This window comes from Buteo buteo, chromosome 2, assembly GCF_964188355.1.
Source record: "Buteo buteo chromosome 2, bButBut1.hap1.1, whole genome shotgun sequence".
Taxonomy (NCBI): Eukaryota; Metazoa; Chordata; class Aves; order Accipitriformes; family Accipitridae; genus Buteo; species Buteo buteo.
The window spans coordinates 49,824,235-49,846,649 of NC_134172.1; the positions used below are offsets into that span (position 1 = coordinate 49,824,235).

General features: G+C 38.6%; 1 protein-coding gene across 6 annotated transcripts in view; it reads left to right on the forward strand.

Moving 5' to 3' along the window:
* Positions 1-16,080, forward strand: part of RALA (RAS like proto-oncogene A) — a 30,556-nt gene extending 14,476 nt beyond the window's left edge. For 3 of the 6 annotated variants that reach the window (XM_075054232.1, XM_075054224.1, XM_075054242.1), the window contains 4 exons: positions 6,425-6,579; positions 7,402-7,610; positions 11,249-11,423; positions 14,128-16,080. In XM_075054232.1, coding sequence (XP_074910333.1) covers positions 6,466-6,579; positions 7,402-7,610; positions 11,249-11,423; positions 14,128-14,250 — 621 coding nt within the window. In that variant the 5' untranslated portion in view covers positions 6,425-6,465 and the 3' untranslated portion in view covers positions 14,251-16,080. The other 3 variants (XR_012653992.1, XM_075054250.1, XM_075054257.1) reach the window with 3 other exon arrangements.
* The last annotated feature ends 6,335 nt before the right edge of the window (positions 16,081-22,415 follow it).

The following is a 22,415-nucleotide window of genomic DNA, read 5'->3' on the forward strand; positions in this document are numbered from 1 at the left end:
TTCAGAATGAGATAAGTTGTAGCTAATGTTGCTGGAGGTGATAGATTATACTAAGTGTAAAGTACAGAGTAGTGCAGGTATTAGTTTCTTCAATTAAAAAAAAATCCAGTTATTTGTTTAGAAGAACATGACTCTCCATTACTAAATTTTATTTAATTGTTCAGTAAGTGATTGATGCAATATTTTGCCTTTCTGGAAGTATTCTGGTCAAAGCATACTAACTGTAGTTCTTAATATTGTGCGGGTAGCTCACATATTTCAATTAAATTATTCCTTTTCCTTCAAATGTATCAAATCCTAACTCAGTTAAAAACCAGAGTAAAAGCAGGTGCTGTGATGTATCAGCTCTCGGTTGTAATTGATGCTTATTATATAAAACAGTCTTCAGGGAAGAAAGTTACTCATCATAAAAGTGAGTGGGTAGTGAGGTTAATATGACAGTCTTGCAAATCTTTATGTAATCTTCTCTTAAAGGAAAGGAAACAAAAGAACTGGAATTCAGTTTTGATGTCATAGTTTTATGAAGGCTATAAAGATAACAATATAAGAAATTGTTTTGTAATTGAAGAAAGGCACCACTATCTCTACTTATTAACTAGAATCTACTGTGCTAACTGTACCAACTATCTTTAAACACAAAGCTATGTTTAACTAGTCCCCTTCAAACAAATGCCTGCAGCAAATCAAAGTCCTCCTGTTAAGGACAACTGTGTTTTCACAAAGCCTGCATTCAGCTTTATGTATAGGACTGCAGAAGATGCCAGCTGAATTTGTGCCTGTAATGATGTGACTTCGGTGTAATGCTTCTCTTTCCCTGGTCTGCTCTCATTGACATTGCATTTGCGAGACTCCAGGGGATCAAAATGGGCAGAGTAGCTTCTTGACCTCTTTTAGTCACATTCTCTAAGAAAATGAGTCTGATTGTATGCTCTGTTCTTTGTTAGTTCTTGGCTTACTGGCCAGTTTTGGGTACATTTTGACAGAAATTTAGGTGGCTTGGATGTGATTGCTCCCATAAATTTCCTGAATATGTGCTGCTGGCTAAAGAGGGAGAAATCTGTACCAGTGCTTCCTTTGAAGGAAAGGAAGCAAGGTGAGCTGGATGTCGCCCCATTTGGGCTGGTACACAGCTACTCTGGCCACTTTTTTGCTCCCTTGTAGTGTATGAATGTTGGGATTATTGCATTGAGGAGGGATGTAGAGGACAAATGGCACAGATATGTAAGGAAGCATGGTTTGATTAATTATTTCGGAGCAAGTTATTCTGTAAAAAAAAGCCATCTGAGAAATAGGACAACTTAAGAGGAGTCTTCTGAATTTGATCAGATGAGTGAGATGAATGAGGGGATAAAAACCATAAGGTTTTTTCACCCATGAGCATATTTTTAGGTCTCAATTTATTGGGCTGAAGAAGGGGAGGACAAAATAAAGACTAATGTAGAGAGATCGAGGATTCCTGCTAATTTTATTTTTTTTTCCTTCTTCCCTACCATGTGTCTGCAAAGATATCTTCCCTGAAAATATTGTCCCTGCAGATGAAACCCCCCCGTTTTTTTGTGCTGGCACCTGATCATCTTTCTTACTTTCGTGGATCTGGATAACCACTTTGTGCCCCAGGACTTTATGCAGCAGTTAACATGATGCTCGCTGTGTCCAAGTCTGTTACAGGAGCACTTTCCAACTCGCTTCTCTGGTGGGTGGAGCTGAATGTTGTGTTTAAATCCATGGTGGACCAGAGATAACATTGTATTTCTTGCACAGAGGACCTTCTATGTAAGGTGTGGAACTCTGGAGAAGTTAGTATTGACACAGGTACAAGCCAGTCACTCAAGACAGGCAACAGTTTTCCAACTCCACGTACAAGTTCCTGTTGCTACATCTTAGTCATGTAGGATGATCTTAAAAGTTATTTAGCTACCTACTTGTCTTTCCCTTGACCAGTTTTCTAGACTGTTGGGCAAGATGCCATTGCTGATGCTAACATGAATTTCTAACTCCTATTCCTGCAGTTCTTATTTAATCTAATCGCTCCCTAACCTGGCTCTACAAAAATGATCCTGGCTCCAACTGGAAGCCTGCCATTAAATGGAGCTCAGAATTGTGGAGGTGGTTATCTGCAAGCAGGCAATAAGCAGCTGTAGGAGCTTTGAGAACTGCTTATATTGGCTGAGCAGCCACTGAGATTCATTTTTTCGTGCCCTTATCTGCTCAAGCATGTTGGGAAGGGGCAGTTTCCTAGGAGTTTATCTGCAGCGGAGGTGAGGACTGATCAGTAGCATGGTGGTTAGACAATGCTTTCGCCCTTCTGAGTGAAGGCATGGCAGTATGTCGTTGAGCCAGTTAAGCTTTCACTTCCCTTCCAACTCCTTGGACTACACAAAGAACTGTTTAAAAATAAACTTTCATATATGCCATCAGATGTATTGCTGTGATGGGGATTACTAATGGGTGTGGTAAAAAGCTGACCTGTGTAAATGGATAATACAGCTATTGACAACACCCTGCTTGGCTCTGTGTGAAGCTCTCTGCTGTAGGGTGACATAGGATTCTACTGCAGGTTAAGCCTGTGTTTATCTTCTGACCCCCAAACAATTTTGCACTGTGGAGATTGAAGAAAAAAAAAATCAGAGTACACATAACATGGAAGTATGCTTTTTTGAGCTTCATACAATAGGGTTCTTGCCACAGTCTCTGCCAGTTTTATCATAATTATGAAGTAGGACAATTCAGAAGCTAGATATGACCTAAATTAATACTACTTAAGAAAATAAGTTGGACTACATAAATTAAGGGTAGAAAAACTTACTTTGCATGAAACTTCATCTCAGGTGCTTTACTGTTAATAAAACTGGAATCTATGTTCCTCTTTGCTTTTGAAAGCAGACTGAAACAGAAGTATGTGGCAGTAGCTTAAAACTTATTACTTTCAAGGTCTTTCTGCTCTCTGGCAGAATACTTGCTCTGAAGCAGTCTCTCTGGATTGGGTGTTTGCACAGTATCAGACTGTACTTGCTTTGTTTGTAACTTATGTCTGTTTTCACACTGTCTACCATTCAGCAGGCCTGAATTTTGTCAGCACTATATCTTTATTGGATTGTGAAGAACTTGAGAGCAAACTGACCTCCCTGAGCCTCTTTCCACTACAAAATGTGGCAGAGTATTTATGACAAGCTTATCTTTAAGATTTGAAGTCTGTAGTAGCATGAAGTTTTGCTGTCTTCAGTATCTTACTGGAATGTTGTTCACTGGCAGTTATTGATGACTTGATGACTCAGGATGCTGCTTTGACTGGTTGGGTCAGGTTTTTTTAATTCCGAGTTTCTTTCTTCAACTCAGTCTTTTATGCTTCTTTGAAGGGGTGTTATCAAGGCTTCTGAAAATGATTGGCTGCCATAAAATCTTTCTGGTTAAAGAATTTTCAGTGAAAAGGAGCATCATCACTAACTTGATTGTTTATAAGGATCTTATTGGTTGGACATCATTGTTTTGGCTTTTCAAGCATGTGTCAACTGTTGCACAAAGTACAAAAAGTGGCAGCTTCTCTTTGTCACACTGGGACACTACTTGTTGAATTGCAGCTTCTAGTAAAATATGAATTTTCACATTGCTCAATCTACTTAAAGACTGTAGGTTAATTTACAACAAATATTACTGTGAAACATTACTATTGTGTATTTGAGTTTTTTCACAGGTTGTAGTATTGATTTTGTGCAAACCCATCTGTTAGAGGTCCTGCTGAATTCGTTTGGACTTGTTTCAGTATTGAAGTGCTTATAGAAGAATAGTCTGTTTTGTTGCTTAATAAGGTAGTATAGGTCATATCCAGGTATACTACTGCTTCAGTTTCTGTGCTTCTGAGAGTATGTATTGTAATCTAAACTTGGCAAACTGAGCTGTTGTCAGTTGATGACTGGAATTCAGAGGAATTTTCTTTATATTACTTGTCTGAAATACATACTAAAAACAGTAAGCATGACTATCAGGACACATTTTTACTTTTAAAAGAAAAGTACAAAGACAAAACAATGTGGAGTAGTTCAAAATGCAATGTAGTAGGTTGAAAATGTACACATGGCTTGGAGCTATTTTCATGTTCTCGTACTCCCTCTTGAGTAAAAAGAAAGCAATGGTTCTTTTTAAGCCATGAGGGCCTAAAAGGAAATGTTTGGTTTTTCTCATCCATCTCCTTTTTAAAAGAGCTTGTAACATGATGTTAGTTATATTTCTCTGCTATCTCTCTCTCTCAAATTATAGAGATATGCTATATCTCTATAATTAGTACAGCAGCTTACTCAGCAGCTTATTTCACTTAAATTGTTTTCCCCAGAAAGATTGAGTGACTTATTTTTCAATTGCATTTTCAGAATTATTTGACAGCAGAATGAGTAGTGACACTGAATGTGATCCAGAGAGTTTTCTACATAGGTTGTCGGTTAACCTTGGTAGGCAGCTAAGTACCACACAACTGCTTGCTCACTTCCCCCGTGCCAGTGGGATGGGGGAGAGAATCGGAAGGGTAGAAGTAAGAAAACTAGTGGGCTGAGATAATGACAATTTAATATGTTTAAAACAAAGAAAACAAAAACCAAGAAAAAACAACTGGTGAAAAAAAAATTAAAATAAAATAATTGCTTGGCACTAGATGACCAATGCCCAGCCAGTTCTGCGCAATGGCAGCCCTGGCAAACTTCCCTGCCAGCTTTTATTGCTGAGCTATAGCATGGGATATCCCTTTGGCTAGCTGTCCCAACTGTGTCCCTCCCAAGTGCTTGCCCACCCCCAGCCTACTCGCTGGCAGGACAGCGTGAGAACCAGAAAATGCCTTGACACTGTGTAAGCACTGTTCAGTAACAGCTAAAACATCTGTGTGTTATCACTGTTTTCATCACAAATCCAAAACATGGCACTATATGAGCTATTCTGGAGAAAATTAACTCTATCCCAGCCAAAACCAGTACACCTTTTTATTTATCTTTAATTTGAGGAAGGATTGGCTTAATCTCTGATGAAGCTTCAGTCAGCATGCTTTTACACTTAACTGCCTCACTGCTAACAACCTTAGTGCATGTCCTCAACTAGGGTTTTTGATATAAGTTTTAAGAAAATGGTCATTCTTCACATTCTGATTAAGCTGCACAGAAGGGTGATTCATTACGCAGGAGGATGTAATTTTAGTGTGAGACTGTCAAATGATAGTGATGGCTAAAGGCAGTGGGTTAAAGGTGTCTTGTTACTACAGTGTATTATTATCTGATAGTTCTGTATATAACTAAACTGTGCTGCCACATGAACATGTTCTTTTTGTGCTTTCTAATTAACAAAATCTAAGTTACATCTGATTCTTAGTTGCTATTATACGTGTCTTCTATTTACATCTTCTGTAATGTAGATGTCATTGTGTTTCTTGGACATCAGAGCTTGTTTTGACCTTAAATCTCTGGAGGAGGGTACGTTCTGTCACTGTGCAGGGACTTTGCCATGTCTTAAGAACAGTGCAAGCAGACAGAATATTCTGTCTTCATGTAACACAAATACCGTTATATTACTGTTGGGATAGGTAGGGAATGAAATGAAGGTGCAGGAAGATAGTAGTTGGAGATCTGCTAAAACTATGACATGATTTTTTTTAAAAAAAGCTGATGGGATTGTTACTTTTTGTACGTGTGCACACACACATTAGGCTGTATGTGAATTCACTGTCATAGAGCCCTTTGGTATTGGTGAGGTGCAGAGATTTGTGTTTGAGCAAGCAGTTGTGGGGCTGAGACAACTATTCCAAATATACAGAATAACTCATTTGTAGCCTAGGAAGGCACATGGAATCTTTCCACTCTGCATAAATTAGATTATTCTTTCAGTTCCTGATTGACTTACTGAAACTGGGTATTTTTAGGTTTTAAGTGACACATTTGCTTGCTTTTCTCTGAAAAAGTACACTAGTTAATCCTTGCTGCTGCTGCTCTGTCTTGGTGCTTGCTATTTAAGCTGGAAATTCCTTCAAATGTCTGTTTTCTTTCCCCTGCAGCTGTCATATCTCATGTTTTCTTGTATGGTGTTGACTCACTGTGGCTTCCTTTTTCAATTCTTGCTTAGTAAACTAACAAGAATTCTTGACAAATACGGTGTCTCTAAGAGAAAACACTGCATACCAAAATGTAAGTCCTTTCCCTTAATTGCTCTTGGATGCTGTGAACCCACTTGTGCCCTTTCCAAACGGTGAAGGCTTTCTTTGCTCATGCTACAAAAAAGATGAGCTCAGTATAATTTGTGGAATGGCTTCCAGTGAAAAAGCAGATAGCTTTCACTGAAGATAACAGAACTGAAATTAAGTCCTTAGATATGTAGGGATTTAAAACAAATCCACTTTAAACAGTGCATGTGGTAGAAGGGAAAGAAAACTAATGATGTAATATTTTTCTTCTAGATTTTTTCATTTTATACCTGTGAATTTTCTGCAATCCAAAGATGGCAGCAAATAAGCCTAAAGGACAGAATTCATTGGCTTTACACAAAGTCATCATGGTGGGAAGCGGTGGTGTAGGAAAATCTGCTTTAACACTACAGTTTATGTATGATGAGGTAAGAATCTGCACTAGAAACTATCTCAGGATATGTCTGCTACATAGTGTTATTTAAACATTCATTAGTACAGTTATTTTCTGAAAGGGTCTAAATGTATACGATGTGGTATGAAAGTCAGTGATTAAATTGAACAAAAATTTTTTGAGATTAGTGATTTACCTTCTAGAGATACCTGTGAAGGTATAATTTGGCATTTTTCAGACTTCTAAGCAATTAGATGCTCTGTCATATTATCAGCATATTTTGTCATCGTTCACTAGACCTCTTTGAATTTATTTAGGTATGATAGCTCAAAGCTGCTTCAGTTAGGTGAGTTGCATGATGCCTGAATGATGACCAATTTTTTCCATGTTTTTTATGCTGCTGTTGAAGAGAGGAAATAAAATCTGTTTCTTGTTTCCTTTTGTCCAGTGAAAGTCATTCTTTTTGATTAAAAGGCAGATGTTATGGCCTCAGTGTCCTTTAAAAATTGGTACTAAATATATTCAAAGTCAGGACTGCCTGATAACATCTGGCTGTGCTCAATTATGCTGTGCTTGACCAGAAGCAGAGGCTTGGGTAGTGCACAGACATTGATCTTTTGCGTTTACCTCTAAAATTTCCTTGTAATGGCTGAAGAAAGCAAAAACCCATAGACTGGGCTGATGGAGAGCCTGCTTTAACTATGAATCATTTAAGTACCTCACATAGCCTAAATACGTATGCTTACTTATTAGTTACTGTAACCATGTCGGATGTTTGTTATATCCTTATATGCAAATAGAAGCATTTGCCTTGTACAGGCATGATTTTATATCGTGAAGGTTTTTTGTTTTCTAGTTTGTTGAAGATTATGAGCCCACCAAAGCAGACAGCTATAGGAAAAAGGTGGTTCTGGATGGGGAAGAAGTCCAAATTGATATATTGGACACAGCAGGGCAGGAGGACTATGCTGCAATTAGGGACAACTACTTCCGAAGTGGAGAAGGCTTTCTTTGTGTCTTCTCTATTACAGAGCTGGAATCCTTTGCAGCAACTGCAGACTTCAGGTAAGTTACAAGGCAAGATAATTATTCTAATTACTGTGAGATAATTACAAGTGATTTTTTTTGTTTGTTTGTTTTGTAATGTCCTTATGATAGTCCAGACTGGATGACAGCTCTTACTGTAGTCACATAAAGTTTTGAACAGATGCCTAGCCATGCCTTTGCTATCTGTACCGCTTCAGATACCTTCGCTGCTGTGTTTCTGAGTACTGGAAAAGCTATTGCCACAGAACAGATATATAGTAACGTCAGAAGGCTTCTGCCCTTTGTAAATCAGTGTTTGCCTGGCACTTTTGCTGAGAAGCAGTATTTGTGAGTAGGCATACTGCTATCCAGAGTAATGGATCTGAGAAAAATTGCTTATAGACTGTACTGAATTACATTATAGAATGTATGTACAATACCATGTGCTCCCTAGAGCTGTCTTTTTCAGTTCTTGCTTCATATAGAGGATTGTTGTGTTTCTCAACCTGTGAAGCACCACCTGGAACAAAAGGGCAGCTGTAGCATGTCCAGCTGTTTTATACTATAATACTTCATAGTTATAAAGATGATGTGACTGGATTCCAGTTGAAAACTGTGCAGAAGAACCACATCTGGTGATGTCTGTCTGCAAAGTCTTAGGTGATGTGAAGTATGCACTTTGTATTCTGGGAGAGTGAAATGCATAGTATCAACAACACAAGTCTTCCTACCTCTTAAAGATGTTTTTATGAACAACAATGGTGAGAAGTATCTTTGAATAGTTTGTAGTAGCTATGCGTTTTGTTTAAAGGCCTGTTGTAAATCTGTGCCTTTGGTTTTGCTTGGATGGAATTTTTCTCTGTAAAAGATACTGATATAAATTTTTGAATTTACAAGGCAAAAGTTCCACATAGCGTTCTGCATAGCATTCACCCTTCCCATCAAAGTCAGTATTTTACTTAATAGGGAGCAATGTGGTGAAAACAAAATTTGGAACTGGATCTTTCTGGTGTAATAAAGATTTAACAGGATAAGGTTTTTTAAGATGCTTTTCAGGCATGCAGCATATTTAAAACCCTTATAATTCTAAGAGACTATTAAACAGTCAAAAGTATATTACAGGTGTTTGATTTTCAGAGAGAGAGCCTATTTAAATCACTCACCACTATATTTAAAAAAGGGCAGAAGAGACAGGAAAAATTTTTTACCGGTTCAAAGTGTAGCGAAATAGGAGAGGAGATAACCTCTGAGAGAAAAGTAAAGAAACGAATATAAAAAGAAATTATCTGCCTCCCACAGAAGTAAGGCTTCTCAGAGATGCTGTCACAGTTCAGCTTAATTAGCACGAAGTATCAGAATATGTTTAATATCATCTCTAAGAGAGAGGAAGAAGTATTGGAGAGGGGAGAAAGTGAGTTTTTCCTTTTCTGGTGTTCTATTTATTTATTTATTTGTGTGTCTATATGTGTGTGTGTATATATTTGGGGGGGTGTGGGGGGCAGGCCTTGATTGGTTTGCAGGCTTACGCTAGGTATTGTCAATCACGGAGGACTATTTAGTATAGTTGAGCTCCCCTAGAGTGCAAAATGACCTGTTCAAATCTGTTTAAAATTCTGTTAATGCTTCAAAGTACATGATCTTCTATGGCTCTAGAAAAAGTCCCACTTTTCCAGCAAAGGTGAGTGTTGACAATATACATGCTGATACAGCAAAAATGGAAGAAAAAAATCCTTTTGATGAAGAGGTTAGAACTGTCCCCAATCCAAACCTGAAAGCGCCTTTCAAGTTGCCTTTGAAACTGTAGAACTGTAAATGCTAAAATGTAACTCAGAAAAATTACATTCTTTCTGCTCTGTGTAAAAGTAACCTGTATCTCTTGAAGGCACAGTTAAAATACCTTTGGCATTGTTGAGCAGCGTGAGGGAATACTACTTAAGAGACAGATATGAAAGAGAGGGACCAGAAGAATTTGGATGTTTGATTGTTTCCATGGAATTTTGTTCTGCTGAAATGGCAGAACTCCAACAGGACAGCTGTTTGTTTACTGCTATTCAAGGTCTTCGGTGGGGTTCCTGGTGTGCTCTGAAATGCCATTGCTCCAACTAATTATTTTTTTTTCAATAGAAGGCAGACCTACAATGACTAAACTTTTAAATATTTGAAAGGCAGCTTGATAAAATGTGGTCTTTCTTTGAGTAGACTTGATCTGGCTCTAACGATTTCTTTATTTTAAGTTCTAGATTCCAAGCTGGATTATCATTAATTAGATATTTCTTTTTTAGGAGATATCAGTCTTCAGAGAGGGCTCAAAGGAGAATATTGTCATCTGGATTGCTGATAGATTAACTCTTTACATGGTGAAATTGTTTGGCATTGCCTGAACAATTAGTGTTTAAAGCTACTAGCTCTTAGCAGAAGTTTTATTTACACAGATACTGCAGTGAGGCACTGAGTTTTCTTCTGGCCACGCTTCCTAGTCCACTGACTATTCAAACTACTTTTGGATAGCTACAGACCTTGTTAAAACATTTGCACTGATATTTGTTGGGGAGCGGAGGAATGTTGCTTTAATTACACCTCAGAGATAAATGTGGTGTTACAAGCTGCCTCAAATACATATTTGTTGGTTTAAAAAAAATAATGGGCTATCTGTAATTTCTCAGCCCTGTGAGTAGACTTCTTCCACAAGACTGCATGCTATTCAGAACTTTTTATAACAGCAGAAGGATCGGACCATACAGCAAATCAAGGACCTTTAGAATCCGTTAATTTTAACTCCTTTCAGCTTCTCTCCATTCAGCTTTAAATCTGGCAATAGGTTTCACCTCAGCCAGCAAAAGGAATTTGTTTCTCTGTGCTTTTTGTCAATCTTCCAGAAATTGCTCTATGATAAAGGGCTACATTTCACTACTAACTTTATACTCCTTTCTGAGACAAAACCAAAGAATTTCCCTCTTCTGGGAAAACTGTTCTTCCTGGTACTTCTAATGCATTTCCAATTAGAAGAAAACTTCCATTATTTTTTTAAGTTTTGAGGACTTATGTACCCAACCATTCGTAGTACTGAGTTTTAGCTGCAACTTTAAACCCTTCATCCTAGTAGTTCAAGCAGTAGAAGGATCTGTCCTTAAAAATCTGATGCATGTGCAACTTGTATCTGTACACTGAATGAAGATCTCTGCAGAGACGGAATATAATTTACTTGAGAAAGATTCCTGAAAGGAAGAGGTTTTCTCTTGGTATTCTGTAGACCATTTTATCAGCTTTAAAAAAGGCATATGCTTTTTATTAGGAAAAAATCAAATATAAAACTGAGGCTTGGGTAGCTTAAAAATGGCAATCACAAATAGTAATATAAAGACAATGGTAAATGCTCTCACCTTTATTAAAAGGAATGACATATAAATTCTCACCTAAACCAATCCTATTCGACTCTTTTAGTTTCTTACTGACTCACCTCCTTCCTTCCTGGAGGACTAGTTATCTGTCTCTGTCTTCATTCTGTATAATGTCATAATGAGGTTTAAGATTTTACTGGAATGTAAGCTTCATAAAAGGAATAAGTGGGTTTTCACTGTAAGATAAGAATATTTAGTTTGAGTTCTTTTTGTGTTCTAAGAATAGTACTCCATAAAAAGCTTAATTTTCCTTTTTTTTTTTCTTCCCCCCCACTCCAGAGAGCAGATCTTAAGAGTAAAAGAAGATGAGAATGTTCCTTTTTTGCTAGTTGGTAACAAATCAGATTTGGAAGATAAAAGGCAAGTTTCCGTAGAGGAAGCAAAAAACCGAGCTGATCAGTGGAATGTTAACTATGTGGAAACTTCTGCAAAAACACGAGCTAATGTTGACAAGGTAATAACTGGCCTCTTAATACAAAGAATATCTCCATCAGTTTTTACTTTATACTTCTTTTCCGTGGGTCATAATCTGTGTTCATTGTTTTAGCAATTATTTTTGTGAAATTTGAATCAAATGCTTTTCTCCCTTAGCTTGCGAGGAGTGCATGACTTAGTGACTTCATGTAGAACAGTGGAAATGTTAGGCATAACAAGTTTATCCCATGCTAAACTGCAAGGAGTCATTATACAAGACATTATACAAGACCTTATTATATTAAAAATTTGAGGCAGCTATTTTGGCCTAGACTTCTTACTGTGTTTTCTATAACTAGAAGACAATCTGCTTCTGAACAGTGAGGAGTGCTGTCTGATCCTCAGCCAGAATAAAACAGCTTACAAAAGCAGGTAAGGGAGGAATTGGAGACCTCTCTATCCTCGTTTAACCAGATGCGTGTTGTACGCTGCTTAGATGAAGAATGGATGAACCCTTTTAAGCTTTGAGCAGCCTAGAAGTGCCTCATGAGTTTTCAGGGATAAAATCTGGTTCGGAAGGTCATGAGATAAGAGACAGAGAATCTTTGTCTCCAAGAAGATAAATTATTGATCAGTTGTAAGCGTTTCAGCTATAACTCTGAAGGAGAGGACTTCTTGGAATACAGAGCTCAGAATAACTCTCAGCTTTGTAGACTGCAAGAGTAAGAGATGTGTGGCAAAGAAATAAGTAGTTTAGTTCAATATACCAACCTTTCCTTTCAGAGCTATTGAGACTTGATCACACATTGAAAAATTCTCTAATGTAAATCCTTACATATGAGCTGTCAATTACAGCATGACAGCTGTAATGCGAGTTCTCTTTTGCAGTAACTTAAACTTGACTGTTGTCTCGTGACAGTTGTCTTCCTGAAGAAATGGATTGTTCAGTACTACAGTGAAAACTTCATGCTGTTCTGTAGAGAAAATTAAGTCAAATAAATGCAACAGAACTCAGTCTCATTGTTGAATACAGCTCTGATTTTTTTTTGTTGCTGTTATAAAAACTTGTACATCTTTTAGCTTTGGTGCATGATTACAGTTAACATCTGTCTATTACAGTCATGTAGAAATTCCCAGCTCTTCAAAATCTGTTTCACTATCATTTAGCAGCTGGGGAAAAAAGTGTGTGTGTGTATATATATTTTTTTAATAGCTTTTGCACACACATGGTAGGCTACTACGCTGCTCCAAGTTTCTTTTTTGGAGCTGGTAGCATTATGGGTCCAGATCAGCATGTATCATATAGAATTAAGGTTTGACAGGCCGTAAAAGAGGCTTTGTTGGCATTAGTAAATACCAGGTATTTTTACTTACTTGGAGCATCTGAAGTTACGGGGTTTGTTATGCGAACTTAAATTACTATTCTATAAGAAATCTGGGTTCTCTGAATTCCAGAATAATGGTTTGCTCAGTTGGGGAAAACACAGTCGGCTTCTGCTCACTTTGGTAAAGGTGACCCACTATGCATCTTCTCACAAGGTTATGTACCCCAGATAGCTAAATACTGTAGTACAGTATCAGTGCTTAAGCAGGTTGACAGTTGCATCTTGCCATTAGCGCAGATTTAAATACAAGCAAGTAACGTAGTGCACATTCAGAAATCTAAAGGCAATCTTGCTTCTTGATGGAAATGTTTAGTTACATTGATTTTTTTGCAGATCCCGTGTAATGAAGGTTGATGTTTTTGCTGCAGTCCATACAAGATTAAAGTAATTGCAAATAAAAACCAACTGAGCTCTGCAGAGGAGCTTTTCAGCCCCTGCACTGTCCATGTTTCACAGAGAGGGATCAAGTCCCCTGACATAGATCTAGAGAACATCCCCTGAGAGAGAAAAGTTTTAGAATTGCTCAGCTGATTTCCTACAATGAAGTCATAAAGATGAAATGATTATTTGCTGTAGCCTCCTGCAAGTCAAGATCTGCTTTTCAAATGCATAAAGTAGCTTTAAGCAGTCCAATTATAAAAGTTTAACTGACAGTAAACCTTGTATCTTAAACACATCATTTGTGTATCTCCAACTTTATAATTGTTTCCTACTAAACCACTTGATGAAAATGAAGTTCATGTGTACTTTGAGATTTTAACATGGCAGTTGAGATTACCTGATCTAAAAAATTCTTTATGTAGTTGTATGATTGATAACTTGGCTTTAAAGGAAATGCTGATTGATTTTTTTTTTTTTCCCCTAGTCGCTTTGTGTTTAGACTTGCATCATGGGACATACTGACCATGAAATGTTCAGTGTGTGCTACTACTGCATTAATATGTTTCTAGAATTGGATGTTGCGCTTTTTCAGCCTTTACAGCTCATCACTGAAAAGACTTGAAACGTAAACTGATTTCCTTGAGTCTCCTCAGTAAGATGTAGATAATACATTTAAAAAAATCTTGGTTGGTGATGAGACTCTTGTTTCAACCGTTGTGAAAAATTGTCTGACAGGATTCATAAGCAAATATGAGAAGATGGGAACATTATCGTACCATGAAAGAAGCAGGATTGTGTCATATCAACTTGGCCTTCAAAACCAGTGAAAGATTTGTTGGATTAATATGCAACCAGTTTGAGCAAACAAATACAATTGACTTTATTCTAAACAACTGAAATGGTTATCATCACTGATAGCTTAAATTAATTCATATGTCTGTGACTGATTTTGCATTTACATTCTTAATCTTTTTTTAGGTGTTTTTTGATTTAATGAGAGAAATTAGAGCCAGAAAAATGGAAGACAGCAAAGAAAAGAATGGGAAGAAGAAAAGAAAAAGCCTAGCTAAGAGGATCAGAGAAAGATGTTGCATTTTATAATCAAAACCCTGAATTCCTTTCCTACCCTGACCATACTAATAAAAACCATAATTTATAAGCATGCCATTGAAGGCTCAAGTGACTGAAATTACTCTAACATGTTGGAAATTGTAATGTACCACTAAAAGCATGAATTGGAGCTGCACTGAGAGTCAAATTCACTGAAAAAAAAATGATGTGGCTTCAAGAGAAGCAAAGTTCAGTCCCTTTCATAGTTGCCTACCTTCTCACATTTCTTCTGAATGTAGTGTTTCATAGGCAGTCTTTTCTTTAATAGTGAACAGAGAGGGGAAGTATTACTTTGTGGGTTCTTGTAAAGCATACTTTTTTATCACTGGTAATTGTCGATTCATCTTGTCTTTTGTTGCCTTGAAAATTACAATTGTGAACGTGATACCTAACAAAGCGGTATGCAGTTGTTTTCCCATGGAGTTACACAAATTAGAAAAGAATAATGTATATGCGAACAGTTACATTGGGGAAAATTATATGTGGTTCTGCATTACCTGATTAACCTAGAAGAGTGATGTAATCTTTTACATTGAAACATTTGAATATGCCTTAATTTTAAAACCTAAACATAGCAGGTTGCTTAATCAAGGGTATATTTTCAACTTTGTTGCATGGAGACTGTCCCTGTGCATCAGTGCAAGACTGCCCTCTCTGTGGAGTGCAGTTATGTGAATGATTTCGCTAACTAGCTGTTTGCTAGCAATGTCTGTTCTTTAAATGTGTGCCATACTCTGGTATTGTGAATAATACAGAACGTATTCTGTCATCTGTAACTTGGTAGACTATACAGCATCTTAAAACTAAAAGGTCAGAATACATATAAGACTGAAGTCATAAGCCTATGGCACATCTAAGCCTGGAATGGTCGTTTAAAACTTAATGTGCTGATACCTTGAAACTTCCCTTTTGCGAGTAGATTTTTGTCTAGATGTTCCTTGGGTTTTAACTCCCTGGAGTTGGGTGGAATGGAGCTGATTCAGTAGTGCTAATGTGTTTTGAGTTAAGATGTCTGGGAAATTCTGGTGTCATCAGTTAATTTCTTTTGTGTTCCTAATACTCAGCTATGGGAACGTGGTGTGTTATGCTGAAGCTCTTTGCAGGTTTTGTAATGTTTAGTTTATGTTGATTTTCAAATGGGGAACATTGTAGCTACTTTTTTTAGTTAATGTTGATATTAAACAATCAGACATGCTTTGCAATACAGAAACATTTACCATGTGCATCCAAAATCCCCAAACAAAACATACTGCCTCAGTTGCTTCAGAACAGCAAGAATACTAGCACACAGTTAGTATGCTGCATCTTAACTAAAAATATACCAGAATGTTTGAGGGTTTTGGACTCCTCTGGAGTAGGACAGGCTAGATCAATTCCACAAACTGTTATACTTTTTATACATGTGTAAGCCTATAACTGACAGTTTAAAATGTGCTCAAACAAACTAGGTAGCAAATATTTAACTTTCATGCTAACAGACATTTTAGGGACTCAAGTCTTAGAAGTTATATTTGTCATGTTAAATATTTATCAATAAGAATTTTGTATGTGCATTTAGTAGACTGCCAAGTGCAGAATTAAGGTTACTCATGTAACTATGGCAAACAAGCCAGTCTTCATCTTACTGTGTACTCATTTGGGTCTATTTGGCCAGGGAGTCTAACCACTAACATTATGACTTGCTTTGGAACCTGTATACTAGGAACTGAGGTGTTATGAAGCCACTGGACACGTGAAACTTGTCTTGGCTGATGCCTTATCCTGTCCTTTTATTTGCTATTTGAGCCATTGAAAGATGAATAAACTTCCATTTTTTTAAAATGCTTGTGCAGTGTTAATTGATAACTATATTATTGATAAACTTTGCTGTAGCTGATGCCAGTTGTCAAGCTGTTAAACCTACATATTCCAGAAGCCTTTGTCGTGTGTGTGAACACAACTGTAGATTAAACCTAATTAGTCTGATAAAAAGCCACTTTGTAAAAGATGAGACTATGCATGTGCTACCTTTTATCCAGAGCTAATTTATCCCTACTTGCTATAACAAAGAATGTCAGAAAACAGGGAAACTGAGGTAAACTTCTTCCAGAAGTATTTTTCCCTAAGAATGGAAAGTGAGATTTAAAAAAAAAACAAAACCCACCAAACAACAAAATCAAACAAAAAACTAACCTACATAAGTTTTAATAATAAAATAAAAATGCTTTCTAAGTAATTTTCTTTTAGCACGCTCGGGGAGAACATAAGTATGCTTCCTCAACTTGCAGGCAATATAGCTTGAATTGTGTATATAGGATTTGGGTACATCTTGAGAGAGTCCTCCAAATTGAGTGATACATTTGCATCATAGAGGAGTGTTTGGTTTACCCTACTTCTGCGTCTGAAGCTCCTAGGTCTATCTGCTCAGAGGGCTTCTGTGCCCGAGAGCACTTTTCTTCCCATTTCTCCTCCAGGAAGTTGAAGATACTTTCTTACGTTGGCAGGATCAAAGCCTTCCATGGTATTTCCCTCCAAGTTAGCCTAACACTGGCAGTACTGTTGCTACCTTTTGTGAAATGCATGGCATTGTAAAACTGCAGACCAGAGAGAGATGCCTTAATTAGTAACAAGCTATAAAGTTCAGTTTTCCATTATGTATGAAACTAATACTGAATTCTTATGCTAACTCCATTTTTTCCTGTAGCTTTTTGTAGCATTAAAAACTCAATTGACTTTTGAAAATGCTAGCTAAGAATCTGTGTTCTGTTTGGTAGTTTCTGTAGCCTCCTGATGAGCATACAATAGCTTAACAACAGTAGCATCCAACAGTTTTCTTTGACTATTCTGCAACAGCATCATGGTGTGCAGGAAGTGCTTTCTCATTCACAGAGATCTTGTCAGCATCAGAGTAGCATGCAGAGTGACCCCTCTGGCAATTCCAGTGGCAACCATAATACAATAAAATACACTCCGTATCTGAGCCTTGTGGTCTCCAGGAACCAAATATTTTATCTATTAATATGTGAAATAGGCTTACTGAAAATCTTGGGTTCCTTTTTGGGACACCAAGCTTTGCAATGATTCTCTGGTTCCAGAGTCTGAGAGGGTAGATGTTGTCTACATGATTATAGTCCAATGCAAAAGACAGAGCAGCTGAGAGATGGCTGCTATTACATGAATGCATATAATACATTTAGCTGTACCAGAACTGGATCAGAAGGTAAGTCAATTGAGAAATGAATAGGGAAAGCTAATAGTGCATCTTAATTTCTAAACTTCCTTCCATTACTGTCAGACACGTCAGCCCTTCTAGGCACATGGATGCATAGTCAGTCATGTGTGTAAACTGTATTTCTTTCCAGGCTTGGTCTTGCCAATTTTTGGCTGTTATTTTAACTTAAATGACTGGATATGTTTTTAAGAGATAACTCATGAAAGAAGCCTCTCCTTGCATGTTTTTCTGGGAGCTTCAGCTTGTTATTAAAATTGAATGGTAGGAAAGGTGTCAATGTTGCTAGTACTGGAGTCTAGGCTAATCTTTGATCTAAATACATTAACCAGACTGGAATATTTTTGGTTGAAGCTTCATTGTCAAAGAAATACTGAAATGTATACCACTCAAGATCTGCCCAGCATCAGACAGATGCCAAGACTCTTCTCATTTTCAAAGAGAACGTGGCTGGATCTAATCAGCCATCTAACTGCTACAATCCATTTTGCAAAGATATTCAGAAGATATAATTTGGTTTCTGTGTGCTAGGGTCTTTTTTTTCCCCACCTTTCTTCTGTGCGGAATGGAAAAATACCAGATTTTAAGTTGTTGGAAAAATTGATTTGCCTCCACCATCCTCTTGATTAATATCGCACTCAGTAATATTTAACACTCCCAGAGCACTTACTTTGTGATACCTGTTTTTTGTGGATTTCAGTGGGACAGTTCCAGTTTTACAGAAGACTGTTCTGTCTTACAGATGCAAACAACAGTGGCAGAATTTAGCCAGTTGACTCAGTGGGCCAGTAACAGTATTAGCAGGCGTAGCACTCCTGTTTGATGCCTCATTCTGCCTCACGCAAGGCAATTGCTGACTTCTTTACTGATCTGGTAAGACTGTGTATGAAGCTGTACATGTACCATAAAGCAGTCAAGATGGGAGTCTCTGAAAACCTGAGTGATGGGGTTCCAAACCATGGCATCTAATTATGCTTTTCAACTTTTGCAAGGACATCCCCTGCCAATGGACTCTGAAGTGTTAAAAACTGAGGTCCTGTCTACACCCCAATAGCATGGGAACACATGACTCTTTGAAAGTGGATAATTGTGTTACACTGTGTATGCGGACATAATTTCTGCATGTAAAACAAAGATAATTTCTAGAACAATTTACACCTGTGAGAGATTCTTGAAAGCCCCTGGGAATTGAGTAATGTAATACAAATCTGAGAAAAGAAGGAAGGAAGTGGTGTTGGTTGCATTGCAGACCTGTAATGGTGAACTGTAGTTCTGCAGCACTAGTGCTTGTTTGAGTCTGTGCTCTGCTTTGTGTAACACTGTCCTACAGTATTCAGGATTCTGGCATTTGCCCCTTTTCTGCTTTATTAATATGACATGGTGTTGCAAAATAAGGAATGGGGGAAGGATTGTTTCCAACCTAAAACTGTGCTAAAGGTAAGCAGACTCCAGAATGCTCTTAAAAGTGTCTGAATACTGGGAAGTATTTCATCACTCCACTGTTTCCTTTGTACTTAGCTGAACAGAGGTGAGGAGGAGGATACATGTTTAATAACATTCCATTAAAGTTCTTTCTATGAGAACCAGTTTGGAAATTTTCTTGGAAAAAAGTAAGCCTGTAGCAGGTAGTCTGTTAGTATTATAGTTTCAGTCATTTTTCTATGCCTTATGCTGTAAATTGTGGTTTCAGAAATCTCAGTTCTTAAGTGGTTTGGCATTAGTTGCAGGCTTAATTTTCCTTAATACCTGACATTTTAAGAAAAGTTTGGTCACTTCTTGTAATAACCTGACAATACAGCGCCCATTTCAAAGCACGTTTGGAGGATAGCCACCCTCCTGATATTTACAGATGGAGGTAGGTGAGCCAGTGGAATGGCAAGGGGCTTGCCAGGTCTGGGAACAAAATCTGTTGTTTGCTAATAAAGTGAGGTGTTGAGGCCACCTTTGCTGCATCAGGTCTGTTAGGAAGGTGGCTGCAGCTGCATCGGGGTAGGCAAAACTACATCCATCTACTAAGGTAATCGTGGATGGCATGCCTGGGTGCCTGTGGATACATGACATTGAGCAGTGTTTGGAGGTTAATTACAGATTCTTTAGGAACCAGTTTGTTATGCTGCAAATGCAGGGGGGAAGACATACTGAAATACTGATTTAGAAATACATATCTATTCACTTACTAAGCTTGGTAGCAATCAGATACTTTTTCTCCTTGTCCATTTCTATTTGGATTTGACTGTATTTATGGCAGGAGAGTAAGGAGAGGAGGGAGGAAGCTGATTTCTGCACCACCTGATGGGAAGCAGCCATCATCCATGGGCATCTGAGGAAGCACATGGCAGGCAAATGGAGAAATCAGGAACTGGCCAGAACCCAGGTGAAACTCAGGTGGTCTTTGCAATGCTTTGGGAGCTAAGACAAGGAGCGGGAACCAAAACTGCACACACCAGACATGGGAGAACAAAGCACGGGCATGCTCCTGCTGCCAAAAGCAAGGTGGGACAAATAGCCAGCGAGGCCCCCAGGACTGACAGTGCCAAGCTGCAAACCAGATACACACTGTCTCTTCGTTTCCTCTTCCTGGTAATATCAGTACTGATTTTCAGGTATTTCCTTACTGTCTGAGCAACAGGTGAGGTAGCACCTGCAGTAGTGTTAGACCTATGTTTCCTCCACTCCTCTGCCTTTCTCTTGACAGAGCTTGCTCTCATTCCTCTCTGAAAGGGGGGTGGGCAATAAATAATTACAGACTGTAAGCCACTGATGTTTTTAATGCTGCCTCCTGTGCTTGTGCTGTGAGTGTAGAGTAAAAAGAGGTTGGAGGCATGCTTCTTACGAGTGGAGAAGGCTAGAAGTTGTCCGTTTTCCACCTTGTCCTTGATTGATGCCATGACAACTTGTTGGTTGTCAATGTCCCAGGTGCAATGGGGGGGATCTCGTGGTAAGATGGAGCTTGTGCCTCATGGATATCCTGGCTAAGAGTAGAGGCATGATGATAACCAGCAGTCTGAGTGTTATATTTTAGGCACTGACTGCTGTCCTGAAAGTAATGAATTGGTGTTTGCCTTCAATTGAGCTCAGCATGTGTGGTATGCTTCTGGTACAGTTATTTTTGCTTTTTGCTTGTTTTGTGAAGAAAAACTTAAGAGATAAGGGTTGGTTTTTTTCAGTGAAACAAAGTAGGAGACTTGTTGGCTGAAATGCTGCCAGACTAATGTGTTAAATATTAGTCATCTCTAAAGAATAAGCCTAAAACAGTAATCTTTATATTTTATTTGATAAATGCCAAAATGCTTACTGAAATAGCCTGGGGAAGTGTCAAAAGAGCAGTTAAAAATAATGTACCATGTCTATGGATAGCAGTTTGCTGTGGGCGGTTGTAACTCCTGTGAGTGTCAGAACTGACTTGAAGAGGTAGGTGCTAGTTGCCCTCAGCTGCTTGTGACAGACTTAATGCTGCATCTAACATGAAAGAAGCTAGGAGAATTTGGCTGCCCCTGTGCTGTTAGATGAGGAGTAATATTTTTTGTTTGTGAGACAAAGTACAGAACAATAATGGTGTGCCACTGCTTCTGGTTTTGCAGTGTGATTTAAATCTGCAATGCAACATGGATATTTTTCATTGATGTCCTAAAGACTTCGTAAATGCTAAATATCCATAGACAAGGTGCCTAGACTGTGGGTGTTAATGAGTGAGGCCACACAGTCCTACGCAGAGGGCAGCCGTCCACAGACACCACTGTGGAGTTGCTCTTCTGATACTGGTTTCCTTTGTTGCATCAAGAGATCAGGACATATTGCATCCTGCTTCAAGAACGGCTGTGGTCATCACTAGGGCAATACACAAGTCTAAATGGGACAATGCAGTTTGTCCATTAAATGCTTCTGTCTGCTAGAGTATCAGCACGTAGAAGAAACCATGGTGTAGAGCAAGCTCCTTGCTATAAGGTTTGGTTTATGATTTATAATCCTCTAGTTACATGAGTACCCTTATGACTATGGAGTTCAGAAGGAAATGTTGAAATGTTTTTAATTTAAATTATATTTCATTTTGATGGTAAGATCTTGAAGCTTTAATGTGAAAAAGTAGATTAAACCCACAAGTATTTCAACATTTCATAATAAAACCAGATTGTCCCTACTGTACTCAGAAATGCTTATCACAGTTGGTCATTATTATTTTCTAAGAAAACTCAGGAAAGAAGTTGCAAGAAGAAATCACAAGGTTAGTTGTTTCTGCCAGTTACATTTGTTATTAATTTCTTTGACCATCAGCAAAAATTTGCATAAAGCATGTGTGACGTGGTTTTTGAAAGTCTCTGTTCATCCAGTTTAGCTGGGTTTCCACAGGATAGCAAAAACACACCCCTATGACACTAGAAAAAAAGAAGGAGGTAGGAAGAAGAAGGGAAGGAATAATTCAGCTGGAAAGGACCTACAATGATCATCTAGTCAATCTGCCTGACCACTTCAGAGCTGCCCAAAAGTTAAAGCATGGTTTTAAGGGCATTGTCCAAATTCTGCCATGGCCTGAGAGAAGAGTAACAGCACCAGGTTTGTCCTTGGGAGCCGGGTGGCAGAGGAGGCGTCAGGGACACCCAGCAGCTGGCCCAGTGCATGGCCACCAAGGGCAGGGACAGCCCCCTGGGCCTCCTGGGCACAGGGACAGCCCCCGGGGCCAGCACCCCAAAGGCCTTCCTCCAAAGGACGCTGGGCGGAGGGGCTGCGCGTGGGGGGCCCCTTCACCCCGGTGTCACAGTGCCACCAGCCGGCAGTGCAGCAGTCACAATGCCCCGGGGCAGTATAAAAGGGGCAGCCTCCCGTGCCCCGCTGCCAGAGATGGCCCGGGGACAGCCCGAAGACATCCGAGAGGACGTCCTTGAGGAGCCGGTGGAATTACTTGGTGGGGACTAAGGGAGGAAGACTGGAGACTGGAACAGGCTGCTGGAGG